The sequence below is a fragment of the Nicotiana attenuata genome, unplaced genomic scaffold (genome assembly GCF_001879085.1).
Source record: "Nicotiana attenuata strain UT unplaced genomic scaffold, NIATTr2, whole genome shotgun sequence".
Taxonomy (NCBI): domain Eukaryota; kingdom Viridiplantae; phylum Streptophyta; class Magnoliopsida; order Solanales; family Solanaceae; genus Nicotiana; species Nicotiana attenuata.
Window position 1 is genome coordinate 37,518 of NW_017673206.1, and position 14,968 is coordinate 52,485.

Sequence of the window (14,968 nt, forward strand, 5' to 3'; positions counted from 1 at the left end):
ATTTTGAGATTGAGCATCGTATTTTCAGAGAATGGGGAAGAGAATGGCATGTATTAAAGTAGAGAGAGAAAGAAAATAGTATAACTTAGTAGCGTATTTAGTGGCTTAGGAGTAGGAGGTAACTAAAATTAGATATTTTGCTATAAACATTAAAAGGTATCTATAAAATATAATTTTTTAAAATGGTATTTATTTAAAATAAATAAGGTATTAACCTTTGCTATAGGAGGTTAAAGTTACTTTAAATAACGGGTTTAAAAGTGGCTATTGTTGCACTTCGGCCCACATTAAGCCCTAGACATGGGCCTTCTCCCTCTCTCTTAGTTTTCAGTTCTAGCCTAAAAAGTTGACATTAAGGCCGAGACTCGGAACTATCATCTCTCAAAATGGCCAACCTCCAAAACATGAAGTTGATCATTTTTGCTTAAAGATTCAGGTACTGCTCTCCTGCCATGTCAGGTAAAGAGCATATTGCAATTATAGTTATAATTCCATTTCCTTTATCATAGTTTAATTATTTAATGAAATTAAGTCATTACTCATTACTACTTCTATTTCGGCAATTATGCGTTTTGCTGTCACCTTTCAAACCAAGTCAAGATACGGAGAAGAGAAGAGAAGCCTGTAATTAAAGGAGGCTGGATAGTAAACTTAATTATTTAAGTTGATATTAGAATTTTTTACCTCTGATTTTTTCCAATTATTGTTTGTCAAGAAATTGAGATAGTCATTTTGGTAGTTAAATGTTTGAAATCTCACTTTTGTTTAAGAAGCTGAAGGGATATTGGTAATCTTTCTAACAACTATAGGTTGCCTTGACAGGGAAGTGTGGAGGTCGATAATTAAGGTACAAGGCTAGTAGGTAGTCGAGAGTGTCTCTTTCCTGTACTAGTAGTATTAGTGTTAGTCTCGTATTCTATTATTGGTAGATTTATACTACTACATGTTGTTCCTTTAGCTTCGTTTTCTTATTATCTTGTTGTTGTTACCGCTTGTTACTAGTGCTTTCTTTTCATCTTTTCTTGAGCCGAGGGTCTATCAGAAACAATCTCTCTACTTTCTAGCTAGGGGAAAGGTCTACGTACACAATACCCTTCCCAAACCCCATTTGTGGGATTATAATATTCTTTTTTTTTTTTTTTTTGTTGTTGTTGTTGTTGTTGTTGTTATTATTGTTGTATAGGTTTCCTTATTATATGAGAAATGAATACGTGCATTGTAGCATAATAATATGATTAAGAACAGTTGATGTTCAATATTAGCAAAAAAGTTAGTAGTGTGCGAGCCAGCGTGTCTTCACCTCGACTATTCTGCTGGATACTTGCTGCCTCCCACTAGCACAATTAGTTTGCAACAATATAAGAAAAGATAGTTGATGAAACTGCATCGAATATAGTTTACGGCGTCGCTAAGGGAAAATGTACCGAACTTTGTTCATTATATGTAAGCATGCCTTTAACAAATCTCAGAGAAGATCCAATATATGACAATATTTTCAGTACCCCTATAAGACTTTCTACTGCTTAGTTCTTGGCAATAATGTAAAAGTTGGGTTCCGATTTAGTTGATCGTTCTTATATGGTGAGCATTTTACTGGTACTTCGATTTCCTTCAGTATTATGTTTTATTACATTTGAATTGGATATTCTTGGTTTGGTTTGATTTTGTCACTTTACATCTCTCATTTTTCTGGATTATAAGTGGCAGTATCATAAAGTAAAAAATCATAGATAGAAAGAGTTAAAGGTGAAGCCTTATAATAAGGTTATACAAGTTCCGAGCTTATCAATCTCTGCACTGTATTTATTCATGAGCTTACCCCCTGGAAATTAGTTGTACTATTGTTTCTCAACTCAGAACCCCTTGGTCGAGGTAAATCCCTATGAATTAGCAAAGACGCGTAAAATCTTGGAAAACTTCCTACCTTTTCTGGCAGTTAGTAAAAGTTTCTCTATATAGACTTCTATATTTCATTGTTTTGTTTGGAAAACCGACGACGTTATAAACGTAGTTATGAACTTATCATCCTTTTGTGGAGAATTCAAGCATTGCATAAACCATTTCTCTGTAAATCCCCGACTTGTTGCTTGAACTTGGATTTGTTTTTACAAAATAACCTCATAATTTCTATGAAGTCGTTTGAGCATATCATAGAAAACCTCATAGAAAATAACCACATCCTTTAGAGTTTTCTATGAGGTTACAAAATAACCGCATCTGTTAAAAGAAAACCTCATAGAACTGCAATGTATATGAAGTCGTTTGAGCATATCATACCTCTCAATTCACCACCTCATTTATGCTACACTTCGACTTAGTTTAGTTATAAAGAGATGTAGATTCTGATTAATTTCTCTACATTGGGTTATCGAATAATTTCTAACTTATATTTTTTGAATGCTAGTGCAAATTCTATTTAGTGAAAAATGTTTAGTTGTCATTTTGACTGAAGACTATCTATAGGTAGTACCCATAAGATGAAATTCTGCTTCTGAAGCTATCAAAATGGTTGAATTTGTGATTTCAATGCATAGTTTAATGTTGTCTAGGAATGCATTAGGAAACTTTGTATATAAGCATTCAGCAAAATATGGAACAAAAAATCCGGAGAGGAAAGAAGTTCTCCAAAGGTCGAAAAGATATTTTGTAGAAATGGAAGACTTTAACATTTTATCTTATTTAATAACCTCGAGCTTGATGACCTTGGATTTCTCGGAAAACTTGGTGCGTGCAAGGTTCGTGCATTCGATGAATTTTACTAATTCAAAGAAAATCAATTGAAGAATCCTAAACAGATTTCTTTATAAGGATTTCTAGACCTCTCTCTTATTTATTTCATGCGATTACAAGAGTAGATACGGTAAATCTACCTAGATTATATAGAAGTAATGAAGTGATAATTTCATGATGCTTTGATAAGCAGATGGCTGCAGTTTTGGTTGCAAATGTGGCAACTGCATGACTTGCTCAAACATCTGCGTCGTTTTTCATTTATTGTACAGCTGTCATGTATATCATCCCATATAACCTTGAGCTTGATGACCTTGGATTTCTCGGAAAACTTGGTGCGTGCAAGGTTCGTGCATTCGATGAATTTTACTAATTCAAAGAAAATCAATTGGAGAATCCTAAACCGATTTCATTATAAGGATTTCTGGACCTCTCTCTTATTTATTTCATGCGATTACAAGAGTAGATACGGTAAATCTACCTAGATTATATAGAAGTAATGAAGTGATAATTTCATGATGTTTTGATAAGCAGATGACTGCAGTTTTGGTTGCAAATGTGGCAACTGCATGACTTGCTCAAACATCTACGTCGTTTTTCATTTATTGTACAACTGTCATGTATATCATCCCATTGAATCATCAACCCTATATAAACGTACTCGTGTTCAAGGCTTTGTTGCACCGAGTTTCATGCTCTTCACATCCTCTCTCCTAGCTTTGAAGAAACTCGATACTACCGAGGATGGCAAGCGATTTTGCTCGATTCATTGCCAATTTGAGGCAGTCACTTTTCGACGAGGTCTGATTCAGATCCTATGCCCTACTTTCTCTTTTTGATCAGTTTTTTTTCCTTTTTATTTCTTTTATCCATCATTCATCTTCAGGTGGCCGTTATAGCAGGGTAAAATGGTACCTTGATGGAAATCTACTACTTTTGATGCGAAAAAACAAAAAATGACTAGTTTTGTGAAACATTTTAATAGACAAAGGACTATGATACTTAGCTAAAAAACCTTAAATGAAGGACAACGTGCAGATCTAGTGCCCAAAATGTGATTTCCTTGCAATTTTCTTGACTCCCGATCATGATGATCCATTCTAAATAACAAGTTTGATGTGTGCAAAGCTTGGAATTGCTGAGGGATCTCTGTACATGTCGGTTTGTTAGAACCGCTACTTCTAAAAATTAGCTTTCTACTCAAAATGAAAAGATGCGTAATGGAAATTAACTGCTTGTTTGTATACAGAAACTCCTTGATCAGCAATTTCTTCAACTGGAGCGTTTGGAATCCAACAATGAGGGCTATCTTGAGGATGTTTGCGCTGACTATTTCAAGGATGCAGCTAAGTTTGTTGACTTAATGGTGCCAGAACTGTAAGTATTTGTATTCTTCTCTAATTTTCTTTTTCAACTTCTTCCCCCCTCACAGGTCTGATATGTATGCATACAGGCAAGGACCTCCCTACGATGCCCATTCTATAGAGAGCCTCCTTCATCGGTTCAAGGGAATGGCCATTGGGTGAGTGTTTTCGTTTCTCCATCTTCATGTATCGTTTCCTCCTTTTTCTCCCTGTTATTTTTTTTGTTTCCTAGTTCCTTTTTGTGTGGGGTTGGGGGAAAGGAGGGGGGGGGGGGTTGGGTGTGAAGGGGAGCTTTGGAGCAACGGTAAAGTTGTCTCCATGTGACCTATAGGTCAGCCATGGATGTTTGCATCAGGGTAGACTGCCTACGTCATACCCCTTAGGGTGTGGCCCATCTCCGGACCCTGCATTCGTAGGATGCTTTATGGGGGAAGTAAAGAGAGGTACCTTTGGCAGCTTGTGAAAATTATCTACAGTTGCCTATTTCCAATGGTATGTTCACATTTAAAAGCATTTTCTTATTAGCATCCACTCCATTCCTAATTTGTTGGCTTATTGTAATTCTGTTTTAGTATTGCCTAGTAAGATCTTTACCTTGTCAAAAAAAATAAAAAATAAAGTATTGTCTACTAACTGAGTCTATTCTGTTGTGTTTGCAGTATGGGAGCTATAAAAGTAACGCATCAAATCGATTGCATGAGGGAACACCTAAAGCGTGGAGATTTTGAAGTGTAAGAACTAAGTAGGAAATTTATGGCTTTAGTTTTGGCAGATGATTGTATTGACTTCAGATATGTAAACAGATGCAAGATTGCGTTTGAGCGTATTAAGCAGGAGAATGAGTTCTTGCAATTCAGACTAGATAATTACTTCAAGGTTCTCTTAAATATCATATAAAAAGTTCCTCATCTTTTGCATTTTTAGTCATTGTTTTAATCTTTCTCTCTCTCAATTTGGTTGTTTCAGCTGAGGAAGCAAGCTCCACCTGCTGAGATAGAGGATCAACCCGAGTATGGATATATGGATACTGACAGCGAGTAGGAAGTGGCATCTCAGTCAGTCAATGCCTTCAGAAGATAAGTCAATAAAGTAATGGATATGCGAGTAGATGTAGTCGATAAACGTATGGAAATAAATGGGAACAAGAGGAAGCAACTTCAATCTGCTTTCTTTGTATTCCTGATTGTAGTGTTAATAACTTGAGTCACTGATCTCAGGTCTACTTTTGGTCATTATGACTTCTATAATCTATTATCATGTTGCTAATGCAAGTTTCTGGGATGGTCTCTTTTTATGTTCCTTTTCTCCAATTGCTTTGTTGCCTCTCTACCTTCATAAGGTAGGAATAAGGTCTGCGTACATGTTACCCTCCCCATACCCCACGTGTGGGATTTCACAAGGTTTTTTGTTGTTGGTTCTCCAATTGCTTTGTTATTTTGAGATGGTTTTGCTTGGGAGCGGTGTTTGACATGAGAATATGGTATTTGCTTCAAGGTTTGATACTTGAGTGCTATAATAGGATTGAATGTGCATCAAAGTTTTGGTTCAATGTCGAACTCTTGGGTTCAGTTCATCCAAAAACTAAGTTAGCCAGTATTAGTTGAACCAAATCTTTGTAAATGTGAGTATTTACAACTATATATAGTCGCCTTTTTATTAGATAAACCTTAGCGATGACTTATGCATTGAAGCCCGCTTTTTGCTGGACTAAAGCGTATAAAGATGTATATATATGTCTAGCATTGTATGCGGTATGCCCAAGATTGGCGAGATGGGGTGGAATAAAAATCTTGGAATTTTTTCCCCTTTACCTAAGTTTTCGTGGACCGAGTTACTCGGTGTTTGTGTTGGTGAAAAGTAGCATAGATTAGTTGATTAGTCAAAGTAGGTTCAAGTTGAACCATACATTACCGTTCTCTCCCCGAAAAGTGTTTCTGATTCTTCTAATCTGCTGAGAGTCTATGCTAGACTGACATTGCGTGAGGTTAGCCTGTTGCTATTCTATTAAGAGAAAATGGTCAAATTTGTCCTCGTGCTATTCGAAATGGTGCAACTTTATTCTCTGGTAGACTTTTGATCTAATATTTCGTTAGAGAAGACTTAAATCTTTGTTCTCAAAAATTTTGAACACATGGAATCCAACCGTTTCACGCGAAAGATCTGTTATAGTATGGGAAAATACAAGATGTTGCGAATGGAAATAGTATGAATTGACGAAAAGTATAACAGATGGCAAATTGAGCCATTTCAAATAGTACAAGGAAATATTTGAACCTCTTCCGTTCTATTAATTGACAATGCCAAAGCTGTTGGCTGCGATAGCAATGTCCTGCTCTTGAGACTGAATTGTATAACTCTGCTGGTTCAAAGTAACACAATACTATAAGTTCTTTTGTTACAATATGTTCAAACTTCGCATAAATACTAATCGTTTAAAACAGTTCAAATATATCTGATCAAATAATTGTACATCTGCCACTGGCAAGGGCCGCTCACCTACCTACTCAGCTTGCACTAGACAGAAACTAGGAAAACAAAACATCGCTTCAAGTGTGTTGGAGAGAAGACAGAACTCCCAATCAAAAGGAACTACTTTACTCAAACGATAACAGAAAAAGCAAGAAAAACCAGATGCATATAGCAGCTTTACTCTTCCTCCGGAGCTCAATCACATCAGTGATCTGAGTAGCATTTTAAATTGTATTTGGGCGATCAAGTTTTAAGGCATGGAAGCAAAGTACGTTTTCTTAACAAACTGTCTCAATATTTCCTCCACTGAGATAATTAAAGACCTGCTTAACATTCCCTCTTGATGGGCGAGCATTCACAGCAAATTGGCAGATAAATACCAATCTTCGTCGCAACTCCAACTTAGTGACTCGTCTCTCACTGAAAATCCTCCCTTCATCAAAGTGCCCTGCGGAAAGTGCAAATATTAGACTATTTTGAGACAACCAGAAAAGATACAAAACAATTTATAAATTTCGCACGAGAGCGCACTAAAAATTGGTATATCAAAGTTAGATACTTAAAGGTAACAGTTGTTGAATTTTGTGTTAGTTAAGACGGTCAAAATTAGGACACAAAGTTGAAACAAGATACCCGTGCATACCTCTGTCATCAAATAATGACATCAAAATTGCTAAACAAACACAGATGCTAATATCCTCCCCTGAAAACACAAAGAAATAACTTTTGTCAGTGATATTTTGTCTTTTGCGATACAGTCAAAAACAATAAAAGCAACAGCTGAATAAATTGGCGTATTAAGAAAAATTGCCAGATAACATGCAAAACAAAACAAGACTCCCATTAAAAGTATAACCTACCAACTTGATTACTGTAACGTCTTTAGTCAATGGATTAGGCAACTCATTCATAACGTGGTGAAAATGGAGACAGAAGTCCTCCCCCTATTTTCGTTCCCGTGCCTTATCACCTTCAAAGACAGCTCATGCTAGACTTGCCACATAGTCTCGTCTTCGAAACCCTCCACTACCCCCTACAATCCCGCCCAAGAAATTTAATGTACGAGCAAAATATATCCAGTTTTCACCTTCAGTGAGTACAAGTCAAATGGCATGTGGAAACAAACTTGGCGACATAGAAAAGCCATACTTACCACTACTGCAGCAAACTAGGAGTTTCTGCCCCTTTTTCAAGTTGTTCTTTGCAAAATTCACCGCTGAGGGAAGATTCCTTAATAAAGAAGATCGGTCAAACTTCGAGCTCTGTATTGTCCCCAACCACCGACCAATCAACAAAAACAAACCCCAAAAAGAGGGAAAAAAGAGTTCATAACAATCAGGTAATTGGACAATAGTTAAAAATTTACCAACAATTTAAGCAACTAACTTAAGGAAATCATACGCACCACAATAGACAGGTTTAGATAAGCTTCAGACTCCTTAGAACAAAGAGAACTGGACTCCCGATCACAACTCAACACACAATCAACACCAGATGCATCCTTAGCTGCATGGTAAATCTTCAATCAGAGTGACCATTGCAAGAGGTTCATGACAAAAATAAACCAATGGCACCAATAAATGACTGGCAAATCGAGAATAATAAAGAGAAAGGCAGGACATGGCTTTTTAATCAATGTACATGAATGTAACACCCCAGACTTTAGATAGAGTCTCACATCGGCAAAACACAAGAGGGATGCTGGGTATATAAGTTAACAAGCCTTAGAACCTAGTGACGCGTTTTAAACCCGTGAAGGCCTAGGCCCAAAGCGGACAATATCACTAGCGGGCTGGGCTGTTACAGATGGTATCAGAGCCACTCTTGTGTCATCCTTGCCGTTGGTGGGTCAGAGTTCAACTGAGTTTAGACAAATCGCGGATAGGCGAGGCAAACCTCAGTGCTGAGTCTAGGCGAATCCCATTCGGTGGGGCAAACCTCAGCGAGGACGCTGAGTCCATAAGAGGGGGTGTATGTAACACTCCAGACTTTAGATAGAGTCTCACATCGACAAAACACAAAAGGGATGATGGGTATATAAGTTAACAAGCCTTAGATCCTAGTGACGCGTTTTAAACCCGTGAAGGCCTAGGCCCAAAGCGGACAATATCACTAGCGGGCTGTGCTGTTACAATGAATTTGCAATGGACATGTACAATACTGATGCGATCTGCTTACAGAAACAAAAATCTTTTCGGCCTTTCAGGGAAAAACAAAAAGGAGATTTATGCTCTGATCTGCATTGTCTTACTATCCAGAAAATGTGACAATTTTGCAGTATACTAGAAAATTAATTTACACTCTCTAAGGAACTAACCAATGGTAAAAGCCTGCATACTACTTTTGCCAATTCTTTACTTGGAAATGTCTCTGCCAAATAGAAACGGATGCTTTGAAGCAGATCTACACGGTCAAAATGGCGAAAAAGACAAAGAGTTGTCGTGATGCTTAGACCTCAGAAATTCAAGCATAGTACTGGGAAACGGATAATCACTCCCCACTTAAGAAGTATATAACTGGCAAAGCATTTAGATCCTATATTGCTCAGACTCTCCGAAAATGTCGCTGGTTGTGTGCCGGATCTCCAAAACTAGTGCATTTTTGGAGGATCCAACACGGTGCGCCAGAATTTTGGAGAGTCTACGTAACATAGAATTAGATCTCACAGCATAGCCCATGTTTTGACTACCAAGTGGTTAACCAACCTCCACTTTTAATTTCATTGGAATTTACCTGCGCCAACAAATTTAAAAGATGTATAGCCACCAAAAGAATTCCAGTCCATAACATGACACACCACAAGTTCAAGCCAAATGTAAAATAGAGTAAAAGGGTAGGCTAGTCACACAGACAATCAACGGGAAGCTATTCGCATCAATAACCATGCAGAACTATAATTTAAATTCATTACTTCACAAGAATCGGGGCGCATATGAAGCATACCAAGTTGTGTTGTGCCAACCGCTAGATTACTTTCCCCCAGCCAAAATATGGAATCATTATCAGAAGACTTCTCATCTCTGTTCATAATTTGAGGCTCCAGGTCTACTTGTTCTTCCGCAGGCAAACGGCCACTACTCATAGAAGATTTTGAAGGCTTAATAGATATTTGAGGAGCATTTTCTCCCCTCCGTGCACGGTATACCCTGTCCTTCTCAATAATATCAGCTACCTTCTTGTTACACATATCAGGACCAGAGCTTATGAGATCATAAGCATGTTTCCAGAAAAGACTTGGTGACAAGCCCCTTGCCCAACTTTCCTCATCATCTCCAGCTCCAGCTATGTACCTCCAACTAAATTCAGAGGTTCTTCTTTGCTGAAAATTGCTACTTGGGGAGGATGTAGAAACAAGCATTATTGGAGTGAAATCCCAAGAATCACAATCAGGTACTTCATTTAACCAGATCACAGTTTTTTGTGAAATCCATAGTGGACGTAGCGGCTTTTTCAGGGACAAAGCAATGGAAGCAATATCAGCTCCACTGACCTCCAGATCCTTGGTCCATCCGTCTAAACGCCCCTCAATAAGTGCTCTTTCAGTATTTGAGACCCACAAAGGGAGATGCAAGGAACAATCCCAGCTATAAAAGTCATTAATTCTATCTCCACGTTCAGTGGAATCATTTGACTCCTGCTCAAATGAATTCATAAAAAATATAAATAAGTACATCAAAACATATTGGCATTTTTGTGTGTATGGTGGGGGCATAGTTACAATTTATATTAAATGGCAAGTCTACATTGCACATCACACATAAATTTTGGGCCCAATGCAGTTATTTACAAGAAAGCCAACAGTAATATCTTTTGGAAAACGGACAAGCAAAAAGCCTCATAGATCACAAGCCTTGGATTTCTTTTTCATATTTCCTCATATCTTTTTATCCTTTCAGAAAGTACATAGCCTCTAATCCTAATTCTATTCTCTCAAAGAACAATAATAGTGCTGATAAAAGAAGAAAACAGATATTTTTATTCTCCTCTTCCTCCAACTTACAGTTAATATTTTCAGAGGAAAAAAAAAGATTTTTTTGCGACTTGAAAAAGGACATTCACAAAACTAAAAACTTTCTTTTGACATAAAAAGATAATAAACTATCTCTATTCCTAAGAAATAATTATGCACCAAAATAATTAGTTGTTCTTACTTTCTTTTCTGCAGCACCAGCCAAACCAGATCTCATTTTGTAATTCCAAATGGCACGATTCATTACACAGGTCCAAATCGGTATTGTCTTTGACATGCTATCTGGAAACCTCTTCCCTTTCCTTGTTGAATCAACAATCATACACCCTCCCTTCTGTCCTAACCATCAAGAGCAATTAGCTTCCAACTACATCATGTGTATATAGAACAAAGATTGCAACCATCTAGCTATCAAAAGTAAGTCTACTGTAGTTGTTATATACAAATAAATATTTTTTTTAACAATTACACGCAAATACATATGACTAATGAAGATTTTCAGATATATACTGATTTTGATGACCTCTTGAAATTCTGTGAAAGCGTTAGTCACATTTTTTTAGCCTGAATACGTGTCTCACTCTGCTATTTTCAAGGAAGCTATGACTGTAAGACCTTATATGTACTGGTGCTTGCCACTATTGTACAAATAGTGGAACTAGTTATTAATTTGATAATAAGCTGGCTGAAATATACAAAACTAACATCAACTTTTGATTTCTTAGTGTCAGACAAGAGGATATTGGAAGAGGATATCACAGAATTTATTTAATGTGACATGTTTACATAATATACTTACAATGTGACATTATATACTTAATGTGACAGAATTTAGTTAAAATGTTTGGAGCATGTTTCAGTTGTTCCAGGTTCGTATTTACATAATCTACTTAACATGACATACTATACTTAATGTGCTTTTAGTCAAGCTTAGATTACTGTAGCAGGGTTTTTTTCATTTTATATGGTACTCTTTTCTCTTGGTTTGTTCCGAAATAATTAACACATTATATATATGAGAACTCTTTAATCTTAATCATTCTCATATTATCCTAAATGGCATGTTCTTAACATGACATTTTAAGACAACAAAATACTACGCATACACAGAACCAGCATATAAATTGGAACATTTTGAGTACCAATTTACAAAGTAGCAGAAAATCTTCAATTAATCATATCCGGTATGATACCAAGTTTGTCATATTTTTCATGACCCAAGCCCATGACATGTATTGTCCACTTTGGGCCTAGGCTCGCACGGATTTGTCTTTCAGGCTATGCCACCTCGAGCCCCAAAAGCTCATACCATGTAAAATTGTGTCAATGCCGGATTCGCCTAAGGTTCGCCTAAGGTGACATGTGCACCCCTTCTTTTGAAGCTTGCCAACCTAAAAGTTGGTCAGTCCTACTTGATCCGCCCTCTTCTTTAAATTTTATACACATATTCATACATATATACCTTAATTCTCAAAGAGAATCAAGCAAAAGAATAACTACTAATATACTTCAGAAAAAGTAAATAGAGGGAATAACGAAGGTTACCAGCAAGAAGGGCAACATGGAGGTTAAGGCGAGAGGTATTAAAAGACCAATTATTGGTATGTCCATCGGTTGACTTGAAATAGCAAGTGGAGTGGAATTTTTGAGAGTACCAAAGGCCACAACGGAGATTTGCAAGTAGCGGAAGCTCCGGCCATAGCTGAGAAATCTCGCCGACGAATATCGAATCCTCGTAGATTGATCGTAGGGCGTTGTAGAGAGTGTTTTCACTTCGTTTTATGGTTCTCGAAGCTTTGTAAATGTTCAGATTTTCTGGATTCTCCATTGAAATTGGCGTTGGAAATTTGCGATCTAAACGACTATTAACGTCTTCTATACTGCGAACTTTGTTTGTGTACTAAAGGAGTGCAAGTTGGGCTTCTAGGCGAGTCGTTTCGCATTTGGCCACTTTGGAAAACTTTAGGGATCTTTACACAAATAGCCAGATTTACAATTTGCTTTTCCTAACCGCTATGTATAGATTATGCATTTATGATACACAGTTATACACATATAATAGATAGATCATAAATATATTGAACATACGTCAGTTATTTTCAGTTTAAGTGGTTGAGTGAGTGGCTATTGAGGTTAATTCTTCAAAACTTTGGGAGAAAGACATAAATAGAAGGCTGACGTAACCAAATGCTCTCAAATTGGATGTATCATCCTATAGGCAGAATTTCAAGTTTAATAACCATTGCCCTTTCCTTGTCCCATGGGCAATACATTAAACTTTTGACCTTGAAATTCGGCCTATGAGCAAAGCGGTGGTCAAAAGTTAAAGACAATCCTAGAAAAGGTTATATTTCTGCAATTTATTGCAAATAGAATACTTTTATGTCACCCTTAACTTTTTGACCCCAATAACAAAAGTTTTGAAAAAATAGCTTAGCACCATATTTTAAAGCATGTTCGCCAAAATTTTAGCACTTTATGGTGATCGTCAGGATTTTGCCACAAATTCTGACAGATCTCCAGAATTTTTCAGCATTGTGGTTGAATTCCTGGTGCTTCAAAATTTGGCAATTGCCAAAATCTCTTTCCAAAATTCTTACCGGCGTGCTTCAAAATCTGGTCGGAGGCTATTTTCCTAAGATTTTTCTTAGTTGGGTCAAAATTTAAATAGTGATCCTAAAATGATTCCAGCGTAATTACTTGCCAAACTTTTTGGTTTGGGCTCTTTAGTGTAGGGGTGGGCATAAAATCCGAAAAACCGAATTCCGAACCGGACCGAATTATTTCGGTTTTTTTCGGTATTTCGGTCTAGTTCGGTACTAAATTTTCGGTATTTCGGTATTTCGGTTCGGTACTCGATTTTAGAAATCTGAAATTTCGGTATTTCGGTTATCTAGTTCGGTACTAAATTTTCGGTATTTCGGTATTTCGGTTCGGTACTCGGTTTTAGAAATCTGAAATTTCGGTATTTCGGTTAAATAGGCCACTGCCCATCCCCAGCCCAACGCCCAAGCGGCCCACCCACCCTTTTTTATTTTATTTCTAGCCCAGCCCCAAGCCCACCCATCTTTAGTAGTTGGTTAATAGTTACTAGTTAGAGTTAGGGCATTTGTATAGAGTATAGACGATAATTTCAAGCTCAGAGAGAGAAAGTGGACGATAATTCGCCCAAGCTCAGCAGCTCCGACTACGATTTGGCGTCGGCGATTTGGATTTTGGGGGGATTTCCGACTTCGCACTTCGCAGCTCCGACTCCTCACTCCCCAGTCTTCAATTTTCAAAGGTATGTTTCTACTTTCTAGCGATTTCTACTTTCTAGCGATACCAAATTAGGACTGTGAAATCATTTGTGTTGAGAATGTTTGTAAATGCTTTAGGATTATCGAAGTCACAGAAGCAGTACTATTTAATCTGCTCAAAAGCAATTTTTGTGATACAATTTCTGACTTTGGATCTTCTAAATCAGGTTCAATCAGGAGTAAACCTAGAGCTTTTTTTTCGTGTTTGTCCTCCACCAGAAATGTTTTGTAATATTGAACATTGTAATGCATCCTGAGAGTGATGCTTTAGCTGATGTGGGTTCATTAATCTCCCTGCATTATCATTTCCTTTTTATATTTCTGTTCTTGTTGAAAGTCATTGATTGTATTGCTCTCGAGTTTTTACATCCTTGTACGTATGAGCCTTTTGAACTCCAGTTATTTTGCAGGACCTCTTGAAGGTTTATGCAAGAAAACTTATTCTGCTTTTTTATTTTCATTCTCTTGGTTCATAAAACAAGGTTGTCGAATCTGGAAGAAATGTGAATGTTTGGCTTTCTTGTTAAGTCTGCTCCCCTATGATTGTACCCCATGATTGTTAATTTGTGTTTATATTTGTTTACTTTTGTATAGATGGCGGATATAAGTAGAGTAAGTGATGCTGGTTCAAGTGAAAGTTTACCTATTACGGTAGATAGTAACACCAACACCATTGATACCCAAGATTCCAGAAAAAGGAAAGCCATGCAACCTAGGTCTGACGTTTGGAACCATTTTGATAAATTTGAGGTTAATGGGGTTGGGAAAGCACGATGTTGATATTGTAAACAAGCCTATGCGGCTAATTCATCTAGGAATGGAACAACAAGATTGAAGAATCATTTGCTTAGATGCAAAGAATACCCACTTAACATTGATAAAGATAATAGTCAAACAAAGATAAATTTTCAATCTTGCCAAAATGACGAAGGATCAATTTGGAAATTTGAACAAGAAGTTGTTAGGAGGGCCTTAATTGAGATGATAGTTATTGATGAACTACCATTTAGCTTTGTAGAAAATGAAGGCTTTATGAAGTTTATGAGAAAAACTCAACCATTATTTCGTCTTCCTTCTCGTAGAACAATAACAAGGGATTGTTATGAAGTTTACAGTGAAATGAAGCAAAATCTAAG

General features: G+C 37.0%; 2 protein-coding genes across 6 annotated transcripts; one reads left to right on the forward strand and one right to left on the reverse strand.

Moving 5' to 3' along the window:
• Positions 1-336: 336 nt before the first annotated feature.
• LOC109215725 (histidine-containing phosphotransfer protein 4-like) lies at positions 337-5,370 on the forward strand. 3 transcript variants are annotated; one of them, XM_019379842.1, is made up of 7 exons: positions 337-436; positions 3,448-3,531; positions 3,980-4,107; positions 4,184-4,252; positions 4,754-4,825; positions 4,898-4,970; positions 5,061-5,370. In XM_019379842.1, exons 2-7 carry the CDS (start codon positions 3,475-3,477, stop codon positions 5,133-5,135), a joined length of 474 nt encoding a protein of 157 aa, XP_019235387.1. In that variant the 5' UTR covers positions 337-436; positions 3,448-3,474; the 3' UTR covers positions 5,136-5,370. The 3 variants fall into 3 exon arrangements, with proteins under 3 accessions (XP_019235387.1, XP_019235386.1, XP_019235388.1); XM_019379841.1 differs by having other exon boundaries at positions 341-459; XM_019379843.1 differs by lacking the exon at positions 337-436 and adding an exon at positions 506-847.
• Positions 5,371-6,436: 1,066 nt separating this feature from the next.
• Positions 6,437-12,403, reverse strand: LOC109215724 (tRNA A64-2'-O-ribosylphosphate transferase). Of its 3 annotated transcripts, XR_002066391.1 has the most exons (8): positions 12,079-12,403; positions 10,715-10,872; positions 9,507-10,197; positions 7,969-8,069; positions 7,717-7,825; positions 7,424-7,596; positions 7,207-7,266; positions 6,981-7,011 (listed from the first exon to the last, which is right to left on the reverse strand). XR_002066391.1 is itself a non-coding variant. In XM_019379839.1 (7 exons), the coding sequence occupies exons 1-7, from the start codon at positions 12,359-12,361 to the stop codon at positions 6,842-6,844; spliced, it is 1,572 nt and encodes a 523-aa protein (XP_019235384.1). In that variant the 5' UTR covers positions 12,362-12,403; the 3' UTR covers positions 6,437-6,841. The 3 variants fall into 3 exon arrangements, 2 of the variants coding, with proteins under 2 accessions (XP_019235384.1, XP_019235385.1); XM_019379839.1 differs by lacking the exon at positions 7,424-7,596 and having other exon boundaries at positions 6,437-7,011; XM_019379840.1 differs by lacking the exon at positions 7,424-7,596 and having other exon boundaries at positions 6,437-7,011; positions 10,715-10,867; positions 12,079-12,240.
• Between the last annotated feature and the right edge of the window lie 2,565 nt (positions 12,404-14,968).